The sequence below is a fragment of the Melospiza melodia genome, chromosome 3 (genome assembly GCF_035770615.1).
Source record: "Melospiza melodia melodia isolate bMelMel2 chromosome 3, bMelMel2.pri, whole genome shotgun sequence".
Classification (NCBI taxonomy): domain Eukaryota; kingdom Metazoa; phylum Chordata; class Aves; order Passeriformes; family Passerellidae; genus Melospiza; species Melospiza melodia.
In genome coordinates this window covers 38,727,279-38,747,740 of record NC_086196.1, presented here as the reverse complement: position 1 = coordinate 38,747,740, position 20,462 = coordinate 38,727,279, and the positions used below count along the sequence as shown (strand labels likewise).

Here is a 20,462-nt window from a genome sequence, read left to right as displayed (position 1 = left end):
AAATTCAAACTTGTGGTTACAGTTACTACTTCACAGTCACTCCTTAGAGAAAAAAACAGTTTAACAGTTTCTAAGGGGGAAAGCCACTCTTCCGATTCATGTTCTGAAAACAAAAGCTTTTTCTGGGGTGGAAATCATAACAAGTAAGATTTCAACATGATATTTTCTTATAAATATAATGAGTTGTTTGGCAAGTGTAATTTAAAACAGGTTCTGTCCCATAACTTAAGGCATAGTTCCTTTTCTAAAGGAAAACAAAGATGAAGGACATTCACAATTTAAAAAAAAATCAACATTACTTCTCACAAAACTAAAATTTTAGCTTAAACATAGTCCAGTGATCAAATGACTCAGAGAAATAGCACTCTGGCACAGAAACACTGAAACCTATTTTTCAAAACCTGCAATGCAAATCGTGGACATAAGTTCTAAATTTTTAAACAGGCAATTAAAAACCCACACAAATAATTTGGATTCCCCTACTAATTAATTTCTTAAGCCAAAGAATCCATACCCATCTTTTAAATGTGGCAGATTGATTGCGATCAGCATGCAGTGAAGCATAGTCTGAATTCACATTGCCTCCAACTGTGATGTTTTTCAATGCACTAGAGGGGCAGTTCTCTGCCTGTGGAATAAAGCTAATACCAAAGTGTGGCTTGACACAATGAAAGCACCACTCAGGTAACCAATAATTGTTGCCAATTCTATTGACAATTTATTTGCATATACAAACACCAGAACTAATTTCACAGAGTTCTCAGATGTTGTTGGGCCAATTCAACCTGCCCAGTCCATGCAATTTGACATCCTATCTCTTCCATTTATCAGCACCCAACACTTCTGAGGAAAATGAAAAAGTGCACATGGGAGCTGTGAGCAATGTGTGCCACAACATCTGGCCCAAAGCAAGGGCTTTTCTCAGCATCTAATCCAGGCACTTAGCAAACCACGCTGACCTCACTCAGACTAACAAGGCAATTCAGTAAGTGACCACAATGTGCAAAACGGAGTATGGACAAAGTTCAGTCACTTGAGAGCTGAGAGTGTACAAAACAATCTTCAGTGTAACTCTAAAACAGAAATGTGAGATCATCTTCAGCCCTGCACAATTTATAGGAAAACATTTGACTGGATTTTTCTCAAACTTCCCAAGAAAACACTGAAAGCTAGAGACTGTAACCAAAGCAAAAGGAAAAGAGAGGTTGCATAGCAACTAACAGCAATGCTTTTTCCCTGACAAGTTAAAAAATGCTCAGAAAATATCAGGATGGTCATAGCTTGTTCTGTTCAGCAGCAAAAGGGGCAAGAAGAAGACAAGAGAGAGCACCTCCCTTCAGTCTAACAGTCACATAGAGCAGGTATCAATTCAGCCTCAAGAGAATCTGTGAGCACCTGAGAGCAAAATGTCCCATCCTTGCCATCCTTCCCTCCCTTGTTAAAAATCCCAGTTAACATTTCGACTCTGGGCTGACATCAGTTGTACAGAATCTGTGAAAAACCTTGTGAAGAATCAGAGTTCTGACCACAGTCAGTGAACATCAATTATGTCCTGTTCATAAAATAAAAGAAAAATTCCACTGTGCACATGATTGCTCTCACAAATGTATTTCACCCTGAAACAGCTCTTACAGTTAGAGACTGTGTATAATAATATGGATACCCTGCTTGTAACGTTGATTGCAGTGTCAGACTGGCTCCTTCTTTGCTTTCTTCTTTCCACATTCTTCCCATAATCTGTGGTTAGGACACATCTGTCAGCCATATCATTCTGGGACTTTGATATTTCTGAAGATAGAATAAAGAGAAAAGCCACTATAACAAACTTTGCAAGCAATCCTATAGATTCATAGGCTAATTCTGTAGCTTTCAAACTGTCATCCTGTACCTTTAGCATTGATCTCCTAAGAGTAAGAAACAGCTGGGAAGACAAGTGGCTGTCATATTGTATATAATTATATTTGCCTGCCTAAACCTCTCATGCTGTCTCAACTGGAAATTATACTCCTTGCTGCCTATCATTATAGCTGCTGCAAGGAATGGTGAGCCATCAAATACAGTTTCCTCTCAGAAGCAGCTACTACAGCTCCTATGTATAGTTTGATTTGTAAACCAGTTTGGTTTGGTTCAGGATAAAAGCAAAATCATTACAACAATATAATGCAACATGACAATGAGAAGTAGAAAGAAGATCATATTGGAAAATATTTAGAAATGTATCCCAAAATATGGACGAAAGGAAGGATGTTACATACTCTGGTCCCAAACCACATATTATTTTAAGAACCTGAATAGCCTGCATTGACTTCAACAACATTATTCATATGGATAAGCTTATGTCCATACTTAAGCATCTCACTGAATTAGCACTTCAGTTGCACTTAGTTTATTGGCAAATAAATCTACAGGGTGATTGAACATCTGATGCCCCACTTTCCACTTCTTATTCCTTAGTGTACACTCAGAATTTTGCTTAAAGGGAAGGGCAGCACTCATCCATGACTTCTGAAGTTGAATATGAGCAGGCTTAACTGCAGATACTTTGTTGTCAGTCCCACATAGACTCTCATGAAGAATTAAAAATTTATAAGTAGCACATGAAATAGCTATCATATGTTTAATTCATACAGAAGAAATAAACACTTCTCTCACAACATGAACCTCTGTGGAGGAACCTCAGACAGCAGACAATACAACATTATGGTATTCAAAAACAACGGCACTCAAGTGTGATTTTTAAAGACACTCTGGGTTAGTTTTGTTCTTAGCAGCAATCAGTCCTCAGATGTTTACTGTACTCTGTGTACACCATTAAGGCACCATGTGACCCATTCAAAGGCAGGCTCAATTAAGCCATCTCTGTAAATGAAACCAGGTTTTTAACATATACAATGAAATCAGAGATCATAAAAGAGACTGGAATTGAGAGTTCTAATGGAATAGATACAATCTGAGGAGCTTGACCAGCAGTAGAGGCAGAAACACCAGCCTTGCCTCACACTGTCTTACAAGGAACAAGAACAGGTTATTGTGTGAGAAAACACAAATGTTCCGTTTTCATATTTATTCCTCTTTTGGCTCCTCTACCCAAATATCATTAAGACTGACACTCTCTCTAGTGCCAAGGGCAATTTTTCACTGCAAATAAAACTACAACCAGTAATTCATTTTCCATTCACCAAAAGGCAACCATTGGATTAGAATGTCCTCTTGCTGCCAAGCCCCTGGAACAGGAGGCAGCAGCACAAAGGAGCAGATGTACAGTGGCAGCTTTGTGCTGCACACACCCATCCCTCATTCCTGCTGCACTCAGACACACACACGCTGCCTCCAGTGAGAGAGTCAGAGGCACAGCAAGCTTCTCCAGGTTTATTTACTGCAGCACACAAGAGCTGGGTGTACTAAATACCTCTGCAAACCAGGATATTTTTATCTAGATAAGATACAGAGTACTAACTTTAGACTCTCGTGATCAAAAACATTTATCAGCACAGTACCAGATTTCATTGAGAAGCCATACTGTCTGAAAAAGCTGCTTTCTTAAGGCAAGAAACCCAAGTCTTTCTCTCTGTAACACTTCTTTTAACTACTGACTTCAATGATTGCAACAGCCTGTTATTTTCTCCCAAATTAAACTGCTCCACATTAACTGAGGATGAGAGCACCTGAATGGGGTTTCACCGGCAGCTGAACTGAGCTAACAACTTGCTTCCATCTCCCTCTGGAATGCCTGCTCTGCTCTTCTCCCTCCCTGATATGGCTCCTGATCACATGGACCAGCACTGCCTATTGTACATGTTCCAACATATATCTTACCTTGATCTCATTTAACTCACTAAAACAGCAGAAAAGTACCTATGTGTTTTGTCTAGGTTAATACTAACCTAGACAAACCAATTTCCAGAGGTTCCAGATGCTAATTATACCAGCATAAGGCTCGAAACAGAGAGAAAAGAAAGATGCAAGTGGAGTAGAACCTTCCTTTTGGTAGCAGGAAAATAATAAATTAGTTTGCTGCAGTCCTGACAGTTTTTACCAGTAACTCTGGGATATGGCCAGGCTTCAAACTAACAGAAAGCTGCATAAATTACTTTGCATCCAGTTCTATGCTGCAACCATTACTGTTTCCAGGATCTTACACCACTGTATGCTTCTCTTTAGGAGCAAATCACCACGTCTCTGTATAGCTTTAATATGAGTTCTCACAGACACAGACACATTAAATTTGCATAGTTCAAGGAGAATAGGTCTTTAGGATGGGTGGAAGAAGCTAAAGGAAAGACCAAACAAGAGCTAAAAGAAGAGTTAGGGGGAGAGGCAGAAAGGCACTGAAGCCAGATTTGTTCAGGTCTAATCTCACATGTGGGGTTGTGTAAATTGAAGCCAGCAAGAAAATACTACAGTTTGTTCAAATCCATGCAAATTCACAAGCCCCTATAATCTTCTTAAAGCTCAGAAGTTGTTTTCCTCTGGTCACTGATGCCTTTAATTTGTTTTTCACAAAGGCTGACTGTCCTCAGTGTAGTCAGCCTTAGAGGTGCACACACAGTCTGCATCCCTAGGAACAGCAGGCAGTGTAACAGAATGAAAGGAACCAAAAGCATCAGAAGGGAACAGGAGCTGTCAGGATTGGAAAGCACAGAAATGTGCACTGAAAAATTCCAGACAACTAGACTGAGAAACAGGAAGGAAGTCCTCATGAATACTGTCAGTGAATGAAAATATTAAACTCCTGTTAAATGACAGACTCTTTAACTAGGTCAGCTGGGGTTCAGCCAGATAACATGAAGATCAGAAATTGGTTATTACTCTAACATTAATTAAATATACTGGATTTGAACACCTGGTAAACGAAAAGCAAAAATTACACAGTCTTTTCACATCTTTACAAGAAAGGTGATCTGGTTTGATAGAATCAGTTTATTTAACAACGGGCAGAATACTTAAGGAAAATTAGATTTCCTGTATTATTTTTCAGGTTGGCACAACCTTGGCATTAATAGTTTCAGCCATTACTTGAGAGCCTTTTTTATAACAACTCCTTGGCCAACACTCTGGCCAAAAAATCAAAACATTTGACTACATTATCCTGGAATGACAAGAGAGTGAAAGCTACTTACTTTTTATATGTGTTGTGAGCGACAAAAACAAGTTTTCCACAGATTTATTAAACCTTTTAGACTCTCCAAGTTCCTGCATATGGGAGATGCAAAGAGGAAGAAAACACAAAATATTTGTAATTTTAAAGTTGCCGTGATTACATATCTACAGACCTCATGACAGAGGGTAAAGCTGCAGCCCTTTGCTCACTTCTGTAGACAAATATATCTGAGGACATACATTGATGTATGGAAAGTCATCTTTTCAGTTCCTGGTCTTTCACATATAAGCAGAACTCCTCACAGAAAGATCACATCATAAGTTCATAAATACAGCTAATTACCTCACTGATTTATGGTAAGGTATTTAATACTCTTATCCATTACAGGACAAAGAGTTTTCATCAAACTCTGGGTACGTACATAAGAATGCTTACAGAACTGCAATGGGCTTCAAAACCCAGGGCAGGGCCTGAGGAGCCAGTCCAAAATTAAACAAAACAGTAATTTCGTGCAATTTCTGTGAGTTTCAAGCCATGTTCTACTATTCTGCCCACTAGAAACTGGAATGCAAAGGCAGCCATCAAATTCACTGTTTCTCACTCAGTAATGAAAGTGACATGTGACCACTGAATGTCACAGGAACACGAGATCCTTCAGGTTGGAGTAGAACTCAGATCTCAGTCCAGTCTTCCTGTGATGAGGCACCATAACCAGATGCAACATTCTAATCTCAAGTAGAGTGGTTAACCACTTCCCTCAAAAACTGAAAAATAATTGAAAATAGCCCTCGTAGCTTCTAAACTTTCTCTCCCAGTACCCATGCAGCATAAAAATAATGACAAAGTAGCAAAAGGCTGCATTTATATTGCAGAGGGATGTTGCAGCAGTTATTTACCACATTTCTGTGGCTGACCTTTTCATATGAATGACACCTTAAGGGATGCCCTCATATGTATATTCTGTAGATACATACATTACCCATCACGTTGGTTCCTGCTGGTGATTCTGTGAAAGGAGGTGGAGTTGGAGGTACGACAGAAATTTTACTGGAAATTTAAGAGATAAACAGCCCAGTAATTAATATATGATGCCAACAGATGAATAAATAAAACATGTTCATGCACAATACCTTCATTACCCATGTTTCCTGCACTCTATAAAGGTCTGGGTCAACATCCTGTGTCTGTCAGAGTTGCAGCACAGGTTTATTGCCTGTTCTTAGGAATTAGGACTACCTTTCTACCTTCTCAATCTTGGGGTGCTCCAGGTAAAATTATTACATTAGAACTATCAGGAAGATCAAATTTAGGACAAGCTCCCTAGACTTCTATATGGCTGGGAGTCTCACAGTCTGTGTCCTGAATCCTAAAACACAATTGCTGTAAAATGCACCCCATGTCTTGCTCAGAGATGTTTTCAAAAGGTAGTCATCTTTATTTACAATACTAGAAGGATCCTTCCTTGCCTGGGTTCAGAACTGTTAAAGACCCTTTAAACATTCCTGCCATTCCATCTGTGGTAAATAGTCCTGGTCTGTGAAAAAAAAAAAAATAAATCTGCCCGATTCTGTTTTCACAGCAAAATCACGAATCCTAGGGTAGCTGGTGAACTTGCTTCTTCATTCTTTTTTAATTTTTATCACATCCAGGTAAGAGCAAGTCTTGGTTAGGATCTTATCCAGCTGAATATAAGTTTCTTTCTTATGCAGCTGTGCCTTGCCAAACAATTATAATAAATTGAGATCACCTCTTCATATCTTATTTTACACAGGCCTTTTGGGGATTTTTTTTTGGTTGGTTTGGATTTTGGTAGTAGTTGTTTTTGTTGCTGCTTGGTGTTGTAGTTTTTGGGTTGGTTTATTTTAAGGCAGAGGCTCCTTTCATAACATAATAACCAGACTGTTACTTCATAATGTATCACTGATAATAAGTTAAGTATGGTCATGTATTGCCCTCCAGTCAAAGTATTTATTCACTGTAAACTAGATTTTTAAATTTTTTTAAGTTTGGTAAGTGGAAGTGTCTAACTTCTTGTCTACCATTTATTGTAAAACTATCATATCAGCAATATCTCCCACTGAACAAATAATGATGCTGTTATGACACCTAGAAAATAACTTTCATCTACAATAATTTAGAAGTATTTGGCAAATTTAACAGATAATTGTATAAATAGTTAAGCAAAAAATATAAGCAGATAAAACAAAGATAATGCACATCCCTTCATTTCAAGGAAGACACTATTACTCTAAACATGATACTTACTCTCTGTTGTATGTGAGACCTATTCTGTGGATTGCTGCCAGCTAAAAGTGAAAATTTTTCTATGCTTTTATCATTTGAACTCCAAAAGTACTGATTCTTTTTCATAATAAAGGAATACAAACTACTGGTTGGTTTATAATAAAATATATCAGCCATACAAATTTGCTGTGTCCCATGACTGTTTGTCCTTTTAGGAGTCTTACCTCAGATTCTGGTAAGATTCCAAGAGCTTTGCACCAACTGTTTCACGTCTGCCTATGAAGGAGGAAAAAAACCCCAGATAATTTAGTAGCAACATCAGTTACTTGTGCCTGTATAACACTTTTTAAAACCAGTGCCTTTCAGGAACTGGCCTTACACAAGCCAGGAATGAAGTCAATTCCCAGCTGATGTATCAGCACACACATCAAGCAACGCACAAGTCTGACACTGTACCATGATTCCACCCTCCCCTGTTGCAGGTGACACACAGATAACTCTTCACAGATGCTAAGGACAATCACACAGAGATGCCAACATGCCCATTCCTAGGTTTCCAAGGGCTGTCAGCCTCCCAGGGTGCAGGAGGCAGGCAGTGCATGGGCCCACTGCGCTAAAGCACACTTCAGCCACAAAACTCAAACGCCAAGGGAAGCTTGAAAACATCTACAAGAATAGGCACACGGTCAACTCTTGCACCTCGTGAATTCTTTTTCACTCTTCCTACCAGAGACCTGAGCAACGATGAAAATGCTTGACTAGCTCACAAACATGAGCAAGAGCCTTTGCTAGGAGCATCCCTGCAGGGAAACAGCAACCATGGCACATCCCTGAGCTGAGCAGCCACAGGATGTGGAGACACCAAGGAGCAAGAGCTCCATCAGGCATCAACAATGAAGACTCATAAAACTGTTGTTTGTTCCTGGGGGGAATCACAAATATAACAAATGGTGAACTGAAATTATCTGGCGTGACTTTAATCACTAGTAATTCCTGATACAGTAAGCAACATGTGATCCATGTTTTACTGTCATTAATTGTAAGATTACTTACATGAAAGTAATAGACCTTAGCAGTGGTAGAAACAATAACAGCTCAAGGATGTTAGAATTTTCAATCAGAACTCTAGAATTCTCTCTTATTGAAAAATAACATTTGCTATCTTAGATTTTAAATTGATTAGTCATGAAAAGTAATCTACCACTTTAGGGAAAATACTAATCTCATTCTTCAGGTAGAAGATACAAAAACATTATTAAAAAGCATAACAATGTGTTTATTTTTTTTTTTACTACACAACATGAGAAAACTTCATTATAAAAATTTTTTTCTCAGTTCAACTTACCTTCTAGCAATTACATCAGTTATATTTTCAAACCAAAAGAGGGCACTGTCCCTCCAGGATTGAAGATTGCATAAAGGCTGCTGTGTTTCAAAATTGGTCACTTTTTAAAACTCCTTTAAATATATCAGTTGGTCTAATCAAAGGAACTAAACAAAACATATTTCTCCTTGCAGGTTTATCTTCTGTATATCCTTAGATCTTTGTGATGTCAACAGCATTACCATTAGACCAACTAAGCAAAATGCTTCTAGAACCCACAAAGCTTTCATAATTCAAAGTGAGAGCTGATTTATTTTGCTAGAAAAGAAGACTGTCTGTAACTTGCATTATGAGATTTGATATCCAAGAACAACCTTTTCCAATAATAATATATTATTAATAGAGATTGATAAAACTACCAGCTTCGTACTCATTGAAAAGAATGAGGGGAAATTATTGTCAATGGTTATTGGATAAAATTGTGCTTTAAAAAGATCAGTCAGCTAACACTTTAAAATCAAAAATTATGTTAGCTGGAAGGGACTTTAGTGAAATCTTTCAAATTTTAAATGAATTGTTTTAACAGGAAAACAAAACTTTAACAGGAAATTAAACTTCAGTTTAGTTGCTTAATATGCTGCCTGCTGCCTTTCACAAACACCTACCACCCAAAATTTGCCTGATTATGCTCTTCCTTTTGTAAAATTCTTCCTATTCAAGCTTCCCAATAGAGGTTTAAGGCCTGGCTCTTTCCGTTTTACCAACTACTCTCAAACATAGATGCAGATACTGGAAGTGAAACTGTATCATTTAACTACAGTCAGGTACAAAATTTAGTAGATGCCTACCTGAAGCAGCACTTCAAGGGAAAGAGAAAACAAGTCTTCTCCACCTTGCTAGTTATTGTAGGTGAAAACAAACACTAACAGCTCCTTTGCTGGCAAAACACATTCTCCATAGAGCATTCCATCCACATCCGCTATAATTTCTTTTAGAATTTTGTACTTTTAATGGCTCTGAAAGGGCCATGGCACAGCCAGCTGCCTGAAGGTAACAAAAGTGTTTAATTCTCTCCTGATTTATAGCTAGACATGGGGGGCATTTATTCCATTCTATCTTTTCTTTAAACTCCTCAGTGAAAGCAACTGAAGTTAAAACTTTGACAAATGATGAATGCAAGATCATTTTCTTCCTGTACATATAACATTTCAATACTAATTTCACATCATTGTATTTCTTAGAAGTCTTACACGCTCATGAATTCAAATTTAATTCAAATATGGCTAGCAATACTCTTCTTTTTATTACTCCAACAAAATAAGTTATACTTTTAAACGCATTCTGCTAATTTGTGTTCATGTTTTATTTACTGCACAGACAGATGGACTGCATGGGAGAAACACTGGATACAGTGTCAGACTACATTCTGTGTTTGACTTAGATGACAACGACACATTACATAGCAGTTCATGATCTGTTCCAGTGATTACCTTCACCTGGATATTTCTTTGCTCGTTCCTCAAAGAACCATTCACCAGCCTTCACTTTCACATCTCTGGAAAACAATCAAAAGAGATTAGAATCAAAATGTTTGCAAATGCATTTCTTTAAATGTTCATTTACCATGTAACAATCCAACATCCTTTATTAATCTTACTGTAAAACTAAGATTTCATGACTACTCAACCTATTGACTGGTTTTGCAGTGGGTCTGAAAACAACATGGAGGGCAAGAATCCTTTGGGGACATTTGTTTTGGTTTTGGAGGGGGTTTTGTTTGATAGCTTCTTTTCCCTTTTTCAGTGTAGGACTGGCCATGGAAAGTGATACACCCTGCTCTGGCCATTGCTCTGAAGACAGGAGAGCCCTGGGTGCACTCCAGTCTGCACAACCAACTTACAAAGCAGCCCAGGCACTTGTGCTGAGTGGGGAGCTGGCTGCTTACAGCTGCAGCCTTGTCTGAGAAGTTGGCAATGTCCATGGTAGAGGATATGGCTCCTGGCAGAACTCAGGGTGGCTACCAGGGAGCACTGAGCTACACAGCCCTGGCAGCACAGGGGCTTCATGGCCCATCTCCCCATTTTCTGGAGACTACCATCAGTTACATCAATGTCTTACAAAGGCACCAGGATCACAGGAACAGAAAAGTAATGATTAGCAAGTACAAGATTATATCAGATTAAACAGCTCTGTCACAATCAGATTTTCAACAAATATTACTCTTCCTGAAGTCTGCGACTTAAACTCACCCATTATTAAAAAGACAAAAAAAAAAATTGAACTGAAGATAAGATTCTCTGGATCCTTCAGGTTCCAAATTCTCGTTTTAAATGTCTTACTAATTTTTAGGGCATGTATAATATCTCCCTTCCTTGCCAATTTTGTGATGCTTACTATAAGATGGAGTCTCGCCGCAAAGATTTCCTCAGCACAGGCACTGCTAAACTTTTTGTCTACCCAGTTGTTGATTTTCCTTCTATAAAATTAATCACTTTACTACCATTCCCTCAGCCAAAATTGCTTGACACTGGCAATAGCATACAAACTTTAAATTCATGTAGGGCTTACCTTCCCTTAAGAAAGCAAAATCTCTAAATACAAGAGCTAAAGTGACATCCACAAATGGGCAAGGCAACAAAACCTCTGGGTCTGCCATTTCACCTCACCTTATTCTGTGTCAAAACAAACTGTAGGTAGGATACTTTTGGTTCTGTCTGGCTTGATTTTGGTTCTGGCTTGATTTGAAAGCCTCTTGGGCATTTTAATGACATCTTTGTAAGTAGCAATGCAGACCAAAAAAAAAATCAGCACCCATAAAGACTGTACAATTAATTTTCATACCTAACCATAGACCCCTGTGCATAACTGAACACAGATGAGTCTAAAAATTAGGTTTAAATAACTGAGATGCAATACTTACTAATTTTGGATGCAGATTTATTAATTAATTAATGTCTGAAATCTCTATCTTCAAGGGCTTTGCATTGGTTGTCCCTTGACTTCCATTCAACCCCAGGCCCCCCTTTATATTATTCCCACCTCTTCCTGGTTATCTTCCAGAGTTTAATCTCCACTTCTGCACAGATCCATGTGATAATTGAATCTACTCACAGAAGTTCCAGACATGCCTTCCTTGGAGGTGTTCAAGGCCAGGCTGGCTGGGGCTCTGGTCTTAGAGAAAAGTGTCTTTGCCCTTGGCAGGGTGGGTGGAACCCAGATGATCTTTAAGGTTCTTTCCAACCCAAACCATTCCATGATAATTAGACCACACACAGAATGAAAACAGATCTGAAAATATCTTTTTTTAAAATAAAGAGTGTACTAAGATATGACCAAAAGTATGAAAACAAAGCTAATAAAGACCCTTTGTCAGGTAAAATAGACCAAACTCCTCCAAAACAAATATCTTTCTAGACTCCTAGAATATAGGATTCCTTTAAAAAAAACCAACATACTATACCAACTCCATTCACATAAAAGATGCCTCTTCCAGGTGAAAGATACAAACTTTTTCAGTTCACAAGGTTTTCAAAATTTCTTATTTTGTAAGAAATACAAAATTTGCCTGTCCCTACATGCTCTTTCACTGAGGTGTTTAAGCACATCCCTTGCAAACATGACCCCAGAATCTAGGGGAGAACCCCCATAGTGCTGCTGCTGCTGTTTGGTTCAGGAAAAAAATTATTGTAGTGATAAGCAAGACCCAAAATTACAGTTACTTGGGACTTGGAAATTAGCTCTTACCATTTTTTGCCATCCTATTTTCCCTCACCAGGATAAACTAACGGGGCTGAGTACCATTTACCACATTGCTGCACTCCCTTACCCTTCTTGAGATTTGCAGCTTTGACATAAAGCTCACTGAAGGAAGAAGTCTGAATTTAATTGATTTACATCATGACTAAAGACCAAATGTACTCTCTCTTCACATAAAGAGAAATTCAATGACAGCTGGCATATCCATCTGTATTAGCAAGATTAAAAAAAAAGGTAATTTCCTGCAGGAAAAGTAAAAAGGTCTTTTAATTAATCTAGATAACGTTTTCTTGGTTTTACCATTAAATATCTGGACAAGCTAATTAAATAATTAAAGATGTGCAGCACCAGCACTACACAAAGCAGCTTAACAACCAAGGACTCTATAGGGGATTTCCACAGTAGCCACCAAATAACTAGAAACTAATTTAAAGCAAGAGGAGGTGGGGAGGGTTATCTAGACAAGCATATGGAAAGTTAACTTTTGAATTTTCAGTTTAGTGCACATAGCTTGAAACACAGCAAAACACACAAATCAAAATCTAGTAAATATTTTGTATCAAGTATAAATATAGCTGAACTCCGTATTTTGCATATTAATTGCAAAATAAGCTGAAGATTCAGAGAATACCTTGTTTGCGATAGTTTACAACTCTCTTCCAAACTATAAAAAAATACTTCAAACTAGTACACATTTGTTTGACTGAGACCAATACTTTGCCTAGTATTTCCCTCTGTTTTAATCTCCTTTTGGCACCTGCAGAGGGAGTGGAGTGGTGGATTCATCTTGTGTTGGCATAAAGTAAATTTTCATCCAAACCCTCACCCTTTTCTACAGGGATATTTATCATCCTGCAGAGCTTTTGAACAATTTTACCAACTATCATTCTTCACCTACGTATTATTTTTCATCAAATGGGAAAATATCTCTAAACCATTTTAAAGATTGCATTTAATAGAATGGACTAGGGGAATATTGTGATATTAAAAAAATGTATCAATAAAGTAAAAGACAAATTGTTTCCTGAATTCTGAAATACAAAAATGTGGTGTAGTAAAAGAAAAAAAAAAAACTAATTCAAAGTAAAAAAATTTGTATTTCTGACCATACTTAAATAAACCCTAGTAATGTTACTAATTGGTTTTGCCTTTTGAAATTTTATAAAGCATGACTTCAAATTATTTGTCAATCAGATTTCTTGCTCCAGTGGTAAGAGGCAGAAAATGATGAGGAAATTGTCAAGAAATTTGCTATACTACATCAAAGCACAGCACCTTCAGCAGGTTGTGAGGATGCACTGGTTCAATACTGAGCTGGTTAGGTATGAAAATAAATTGTACAGTCTATATGAGTGCTGATTCTTTTTTTAATTGTCTGCATTGCTACTTACAAAGATGTCATTAAAATGCCCAAGAGGCTTTCAAATCAACTGACAGAACCAAAAGCATCCTACCTATAGTTTGTTTTGACACAGAATAAGGTGAGGTGAAATGGCAGACCCAGAGGTTTTGTCGCCTTGCCCACTTGTGGATATCACTTTAGCTCCTGTATTTAGAGATTTTGCTTTCTTAACGAGGAGCTCTCTCAGTGGCTCAGATTCATGACTGTTTCTATGCTTTGTTATTATCATCTTTGTCACACTCACAGTACCACTGGCCTACCCTGAGGCTCCGTTTTGCTAAACACAGGAAGGGAAACATCCGCCATGTGAGGAACAACCCAAAATTTCCATCCATTTCATCACCACCAGGACCTCAGCCAACATTTTCACTCCCCCAGTGGCTCTGCAGGCAGGCAGAATTGCTCACCCATGAGCATAGCAAACGGTGCATTTCCAGAGGCAGGCGTTCAGGCAGACGCGGCACTCGGAGCACACGCGGTGGCTGCAGCCGTTGCACACGGCGCCTCTGTTCACCAGCAGCCCCAGAGACTTCTGGCAGCGAGCACAGCACCTCTCCTGGTACTCGTGCCTTGAGCTCTTTGCCCCCTTCCACCGAAGCTGCTGCAGCTGCTGCTTCATTTTCCTAATTCCACAGGTAAAAAGGAAAAAAAAAAGAAAAAATTACAGAGGACAAAATCCTCATGGAAAGCACAAGTTAGCAATACCCTGGTTGTGCAGTGCCATTTCTAGTGGGAGATATGCCCTCCAGTGTGACCTCTGTTGAGCACTGCTTGAAAAGCTGCACACGTAGCACTTCTGCAGTGTGATCAGAACTATGCATACTAACAGAGAAACAGTTTAGTATAAATGGGGTTTTGTTCATTTCAGGCCCATTTTCCACTCTGAAATAATGTTCTGCAAGTGATTATGCATTTACCTCCAAAAATTGAGACTAGATGGTGCCCCCCTCCATTTATTTTTTTAAAACCATATTTATCTGAGAATTAAATATTCTACTGAGAAAAATAATCATAACAAATGCATCACCTGAAAGCTAAAAAACCAAACCAAAACAGCACACAGCCTAAAATATCAAAACCTTACTTTGTCATTAACTTTGCTTCCATTGCATGTACCAATTATCAAGATCTATGTTTTTAATTGATAGTAACATCATCAGTAGTTGAAAAGGATTTTCTAACCAATTCAGACTTTCTATATAGCCCTTCACATAATTACTATTGTTTTAATATTGTTTTATGCTTAATATGTCCCATTATCCTTATATAAATGTTTGGTGTAAGCAAAATTTAAATTTCCACATTTAAGGGACTAAAAATATATATCTTACCCACACCAATACCTAGTTTTACAGGGGGATGCAATATCACAAAGCAGGATACAAGGTACTAGGAAATCCTGGTCCTGGCCAAGACATAAAACAAATAAAGTGCTGGAAAATTATCCTTTATCCTCACCCGCTGAGATACTGGCAGAGTGTGAAATTAGTAAATAAAATCCTTTCCTAACCAATGACACCTATTGACACAAGCACCATCCTCCAAGGCAGAGTGGTGTGCTCACTGCCTGTTGTGTGTGAGGAGGAGCAGTGATGGATTCAGCACAATGAGCAGGTATCCAATGATTCTAAACTCCAGTCTTGGCACAATCTAAGCTAAACAAGCCAGCCTAAGATCTGAACATGTTCCATGTTACCAAGACTACACATATGCATACATAGGAACATGATGAGAATGCCATAAAGCCTTCACAGAAAAAATGCAGCCAGCAACTGAACTTTCTATGAAAGCTGGAAGTAAAATTCACCAAGTACATTATTCAGTGAACAGGATTTGCTGATCTTTAATGTCGAGTCAATAGAATGGCAAAAACAAGAGGCTCTGGATAACCTTAGATTTTTCCAGAGAATAAAAAGGCATTAGCTAACAAGAAGCTATAAGAGGAGTACATTTAGGACAACAAGTGGAAGAAGAGTAATTTAAAAGGAAAAAAACAAAACAAAAAACAACAGAAAACAGGAATAGGGGAACAGCATTACCTTATTCTTTCCTCCTCCGTTTTCCTCACCATCTGGTCACGGTATAGGACTTCCAGAACAGCCTCTCGTTCTAATTCCTTAAGGAAGTTCAGATTAAATTCACACGCCATTTTTGCCAAATTTCACTATTTCACTTGTTTCATAAACTCCTGTTTTATGGGCTCCACTACATCCAGAGTGCTGGTCTGGGTGTTTCCTAAATGCCTGTACTCCTACTTGATGAGTTTCACTGTGTCATACCCCTGAAAAAAAAAATAACTTTGTCTGTCTTCACACGGATCATCATTTAAGTGTCTCTGCTGCACAGGGAATATGAACAGTTATCAAGGACACAGCAGTCTTGACTTTCTCATAGGTCCTTTAACTTCCTTTTCTTTTTCCCACTGAAAGCAGTTCCAAAAAAGATGAGAGCTTGCAGCAATGCTCCAGATAGGGCTTGAACTGGCAACAGATAGAGGGACAATTCGTCAAGAGATAGTGTAAAGGAGTGGCAGAAATGGTTTGGGTTTCTTTATTTGCTCTTCTAGGTTTGGAGTTTCTGGGCCTAAGGGGAAAAAAACCAAAAAACCAAACATTATCTCTTCTCACCACTTCAAGACGCTTCAAAAAATGTGAAGGACACATTTTGTTATACTCAAACCTTTCATGCAGTAATTCAGACACAGGAGAGGTTTTAAGATAGTTCTGTTCTTCAGAGAGGCTCACCATATTGTCCATAGCACTCAGGCACATACCTTCATATTTTTGTACAACATAAAACAATCAATAAAAAAGCTTAAGTTAGTTTTGAATACAGGCCTACAGGTCCCATGACTGTCATACTGCCTGAGACAAAAATTTTGAGAAAAAAAAGTCCTTTTATAATCTCATTTTGTTGAAAAGACATCACAAGACTAAGAGGGAAAAAGACCTCTAAGTCACTTCCATCAATTACCTGTGTCTGCTAAGTCCAGAGAAACAGTTTGATACCAAATAATGCTATTATCTTTGCTAATACACAGAGAGACTAAAATGTTAAGATATATATTATTTCCAGCTCAGTGTACTAATTATTTTGGTCCCAAATAGATAAAGTGCAAATATATGCAAGTATAAAGTTGAAACAGAATCACAACTGTAGTTTGCATACAGTGACCTTCACTTTTGCAAAACTCCGCTAAAATACAAAGTAATTTTAATATACTTTGCAGCAGAGTCAAGAAAGAACACAATTATTCAACCTAAACCAGCTTACACACCATATTCATTTTAGATATTACTGTCTAAGATTTAGTGCATATTACTAGAAATGTAAAGCAAGTCCACTTATGGTACACCAATAATAAAGATGGGTATATGAAAACTGGTTTGTTTCGGACTTTATCTGAAGTAGATACACAAGGTCAAGTTCTAGGCAGGTGTAGACACTGGGACCGAAGGGCAAAGTTTTCCCAAAGCAGTTACTGATGCTTCACTGATGGACCTCAGCTGAGAATCTGACCAACTTCTGCATTGCTGGATCATTATTTTCAAATACTAAGGTTTAAATTTAAAACAAACAGCTAAGCCACCAAAAGAACCCACTAAAGCTTCAGCTATATAGTGAGAATGCATTTTTGTCAGTGCAGGGAATTTACATGCACCTTGCCCCAGTTAAGTTACTTAATTTTCCACCAGAAAAAGCAGAGGGTGAAAACATGGCTACATAAACAGGTTGCATTCCATTTGTCTATGAGGATTTTTTCATGAAACCCTTCAACAGACACCAAAAGGACAAACCATATCACAGAAGCTTTTGTTCAAGAAAAAAAAAAAAAAAGATTGGTTTCCTGTGGAAACAAGAGAGACAGAGATAGGCATAGTCATGTTTTATTTCCTTACCAACTGCAATTTCACAGGAAATTACTCATTTGAAACATAAAAAGGCTGAGCAATTTTTTTTTTTTTTTACACAATATAGGTCATTTTCAAAGGCCCCTGCATCCTCCACTTGCTTTCATCTTTTACCTTATGAATACCTCCTGAGATTAATGAGCATGTTTAAAACCATCAACTCCATTTAAGTCAGCATAACCTAAAGAGGAGTCAGTACAAACTCTGGTGTCTCTTCCCTACACAGGGCACCAAAACACCCATTACAGGGAAAGCTACATTTGCCATAAACTTGTAAGATTTTGGGCGTATCCAGAACACCACCAGAAAATCCCAGTAAAGCAGCAATTAACTGCATGACAGACAATACTAAGTGGATCCAATAAAACTCTGCTCTGGTGATCTTACAGAAAATACATTAATGTCTTATAGAGTATTAAGAATGTGCCACAGTAAAATAGTTACAAAGAGCAACACCTGCAGTTAAGCAAGCACAGAAAGAGTTGCTATCTGATGTCTCCTTCAAATTCTTTAAAAATATCTAGCTGAATGATGAGGTAGCTTTAAGAATAAATAAAGTATTATAAAAGTATTAAAAGTATTACAACCCCCAAAATGAGAGCTAATCCTTGGCCTCACAACAAACTTGAACTTGTAATTATTTCACAGAGGTGTTCAAACTGGACTGAAAAGTTCTCTACCACTGCGAAATAAGAACTTCTCTTACACCAAAGCTGTCTGCACTAGAGCAGTTTTTTGGCAGTAATAAAGTGTTTTCAGTAATGACCCTCTTTGACTGGAAAAATCTCATAAACCTTCAGGGATGCCCTCCTTTCAAGTTCACCCATTGAATCCAGCTAGCTAGCTGCTTTGCACAGTCAGCTAACCTCAAAGCTGACCATCTCCTACATAAAACCAAAAGTAGCAGCAACCTCTTTAGTAAATACCACAACACTTCTTCCTTCTCAGCACAATGTTCGCAAAAAGATTCTGTTGAAACACTTCTTAAATTATATATTTATCATTATTTATCATTACATTTTGTATTTAAATGAATGCAGGGTCAGGCACCTTGCAGATGGATCAGTAACTTCTTGAAAATATCATAACAAATCCCAAAGCCATTGTAAGGGATAAGGGATGACGAATGGGGCTACCCTTTTCGAGAGAAATTCATGTGTGCACAGAGTACAACCTCAAAAAACCATGTTTTTTCCTATCAGGATAAAATAGCATGTAGTTCTGTCACTGAAGATCAAGGAAAAAGCATACCTTACACTAGCTTAAGTTTGCAAAAACAGCTTCTTTCCTAAGATTTTAAACTGAAAAATGACTGGCTTAACAAGATTTTCCTCAAAGTAATTTTACAAGTAATGTATTACTTGATCTCCTTTCAGATCCTTAAGCTTCAACAAAACAATGGCAATTAAATAATTATAAATTAATATATCTTCTAAAGTCATAGTCTTCATTTACTTAAGATAATGGGATAACTTTATCCATTAACCCAGAAGATGACTGTAACACATAAGTAGTGAGGAACAGATTAAGAAGGTTCAGAGTAAAACTAGTCCCAAAAGCTACTGCAATTTGTGGCCATTTTCTATTCTGCTGAGGCCAATCACATAAATTCATTCTTAGTTAAGAAAATTACAAGTGTTATTTGGTACTACCTAGCTGCAACAGTTTAGTTTTTACATGCCTACATATACACATGAAAATTATTAAGTCCTTGATAATGCTTTACCAAAATTAAGACTCTAATATTAATAACTTCCCATCCCAGAATTCAGAGTAAAAATAAAACCAAATAATTAAACCCAACACAAACAACTACGTTGCAGGTGTGGTTTTTCCATTAAACCTTTTCCACTTTGAAAAAAAAACCATGCCAGTAAACAAAAATGCATCCCCCTGTGCTATGTCATACAGAACACAGTAAAATGATGTCCTTACCTCTTCAGCAACCATCAAAGAGAGACACCAGGAAGTAAACTGCTTTTAAAAGATGAGAAGCAGTCTCACTATTTAATTATCTCTCCTTAAGAAAACTGGGGGCTGTTCTCCACCCCCTTTCCTTCCTCTGTGCACCGAAACCACTGATGGGTGTTCAGAGGAGCACCCCAAAACAGCTGAAAGCAAATGCACTCAACAAAGAGCTCCAGTGTTACAACAGCTTTTGCCAGATCTCTGGTTTTGTTACCAGCAACAAGTAAAGATATTTGTTTTTCTAATAGTAAAAGGAGACTCAGCACAAGAGACTACAAGAGCTGACTGATACACCAAAATATGTTCAGTGTTCAAGCTACACACAGGAAGAGAAGTGGCTTTGAGTTATACATTTTTCTTTTTCACCGTAAATGTGAAAACGCTTCTAACCTCAATGTCTCCAGGACTTGCACAGAAAGCTTGATTTGTATCATAAGCAGTTCTTTCCTGAAAACAAAACAGTTTTCTTCTTAAGTCTATAAGATAAAGCAATTAGCATAGATAAAAATTCAAGAGAAGTCAGTTTTTATGCATCTGCAAGAAGAAGAAAGTTATTTTACCTCACAACTGGAAATCTGATCTCAGGTAACAACTGAAAGTCAAAGCATTATTCAGACTGGACATCTTAAGTCTATCACAGAATCAAGTGTGAGTAATGAAGTTCAAAATTACATACCAATTATTTCTAAGTCTGGAGGAAAAAAAAAAAAGGAAGTTATTCTTACAGCTCAAGCTCCTTTCTTGTTCCTGGCTCTA

The 20,462-nt window shown here is 37.8% G+C and overlaps 1 protein-coding gene across 1 annotated transcript in view; it reads right to left on the bottom strand.

Moving 5' to 3' along the window:
• SYTL3 (synaptotagmin like 3) overlaps nt 1-19,760 on the bottom strand; it is a 33,547-nt gene extending 13,787 nt beyond the window's left edge. Inside the window, exons 1-8 of the mRNA XM_063153453.1 lie at nt 19,674-19,760; nt 15,867-16,410; nt 14,235-14,450; nt 10,160-10,224; nt 7,570-7,621; nt 6,076-6,148; nt 5,121-5,193; nt 1,664-1,788 (exon numbers count right to left, since the gene is read on the bottom strand). Of these exons, the coding sequence (XP_063009523.1) occupies nt 1,664-1,788; nt 5,121-5,193; nt 6,076-6,148; nt 7,570-7,621; nt 10,160-10,224; nt 14,235-14,450; nt 15,867-15,976 (714 nt within the window). The 5' untranslated portion in view covers nt 15,977-16,410; nt 19,674-19,760. The remainder of the gene's footprint in view (nt 1-1,663; nt 1,789-5,120; nt 5,194-6,075; nt 6,149-7,569; nt 7,622-10,159; nt 10,225-14,234; nt 14,451-15,866; nt 16,411-19,673) is intronic.
• Between the last annotated feature and the right edge of the window lie 702 nt (nt 19,761-20,462).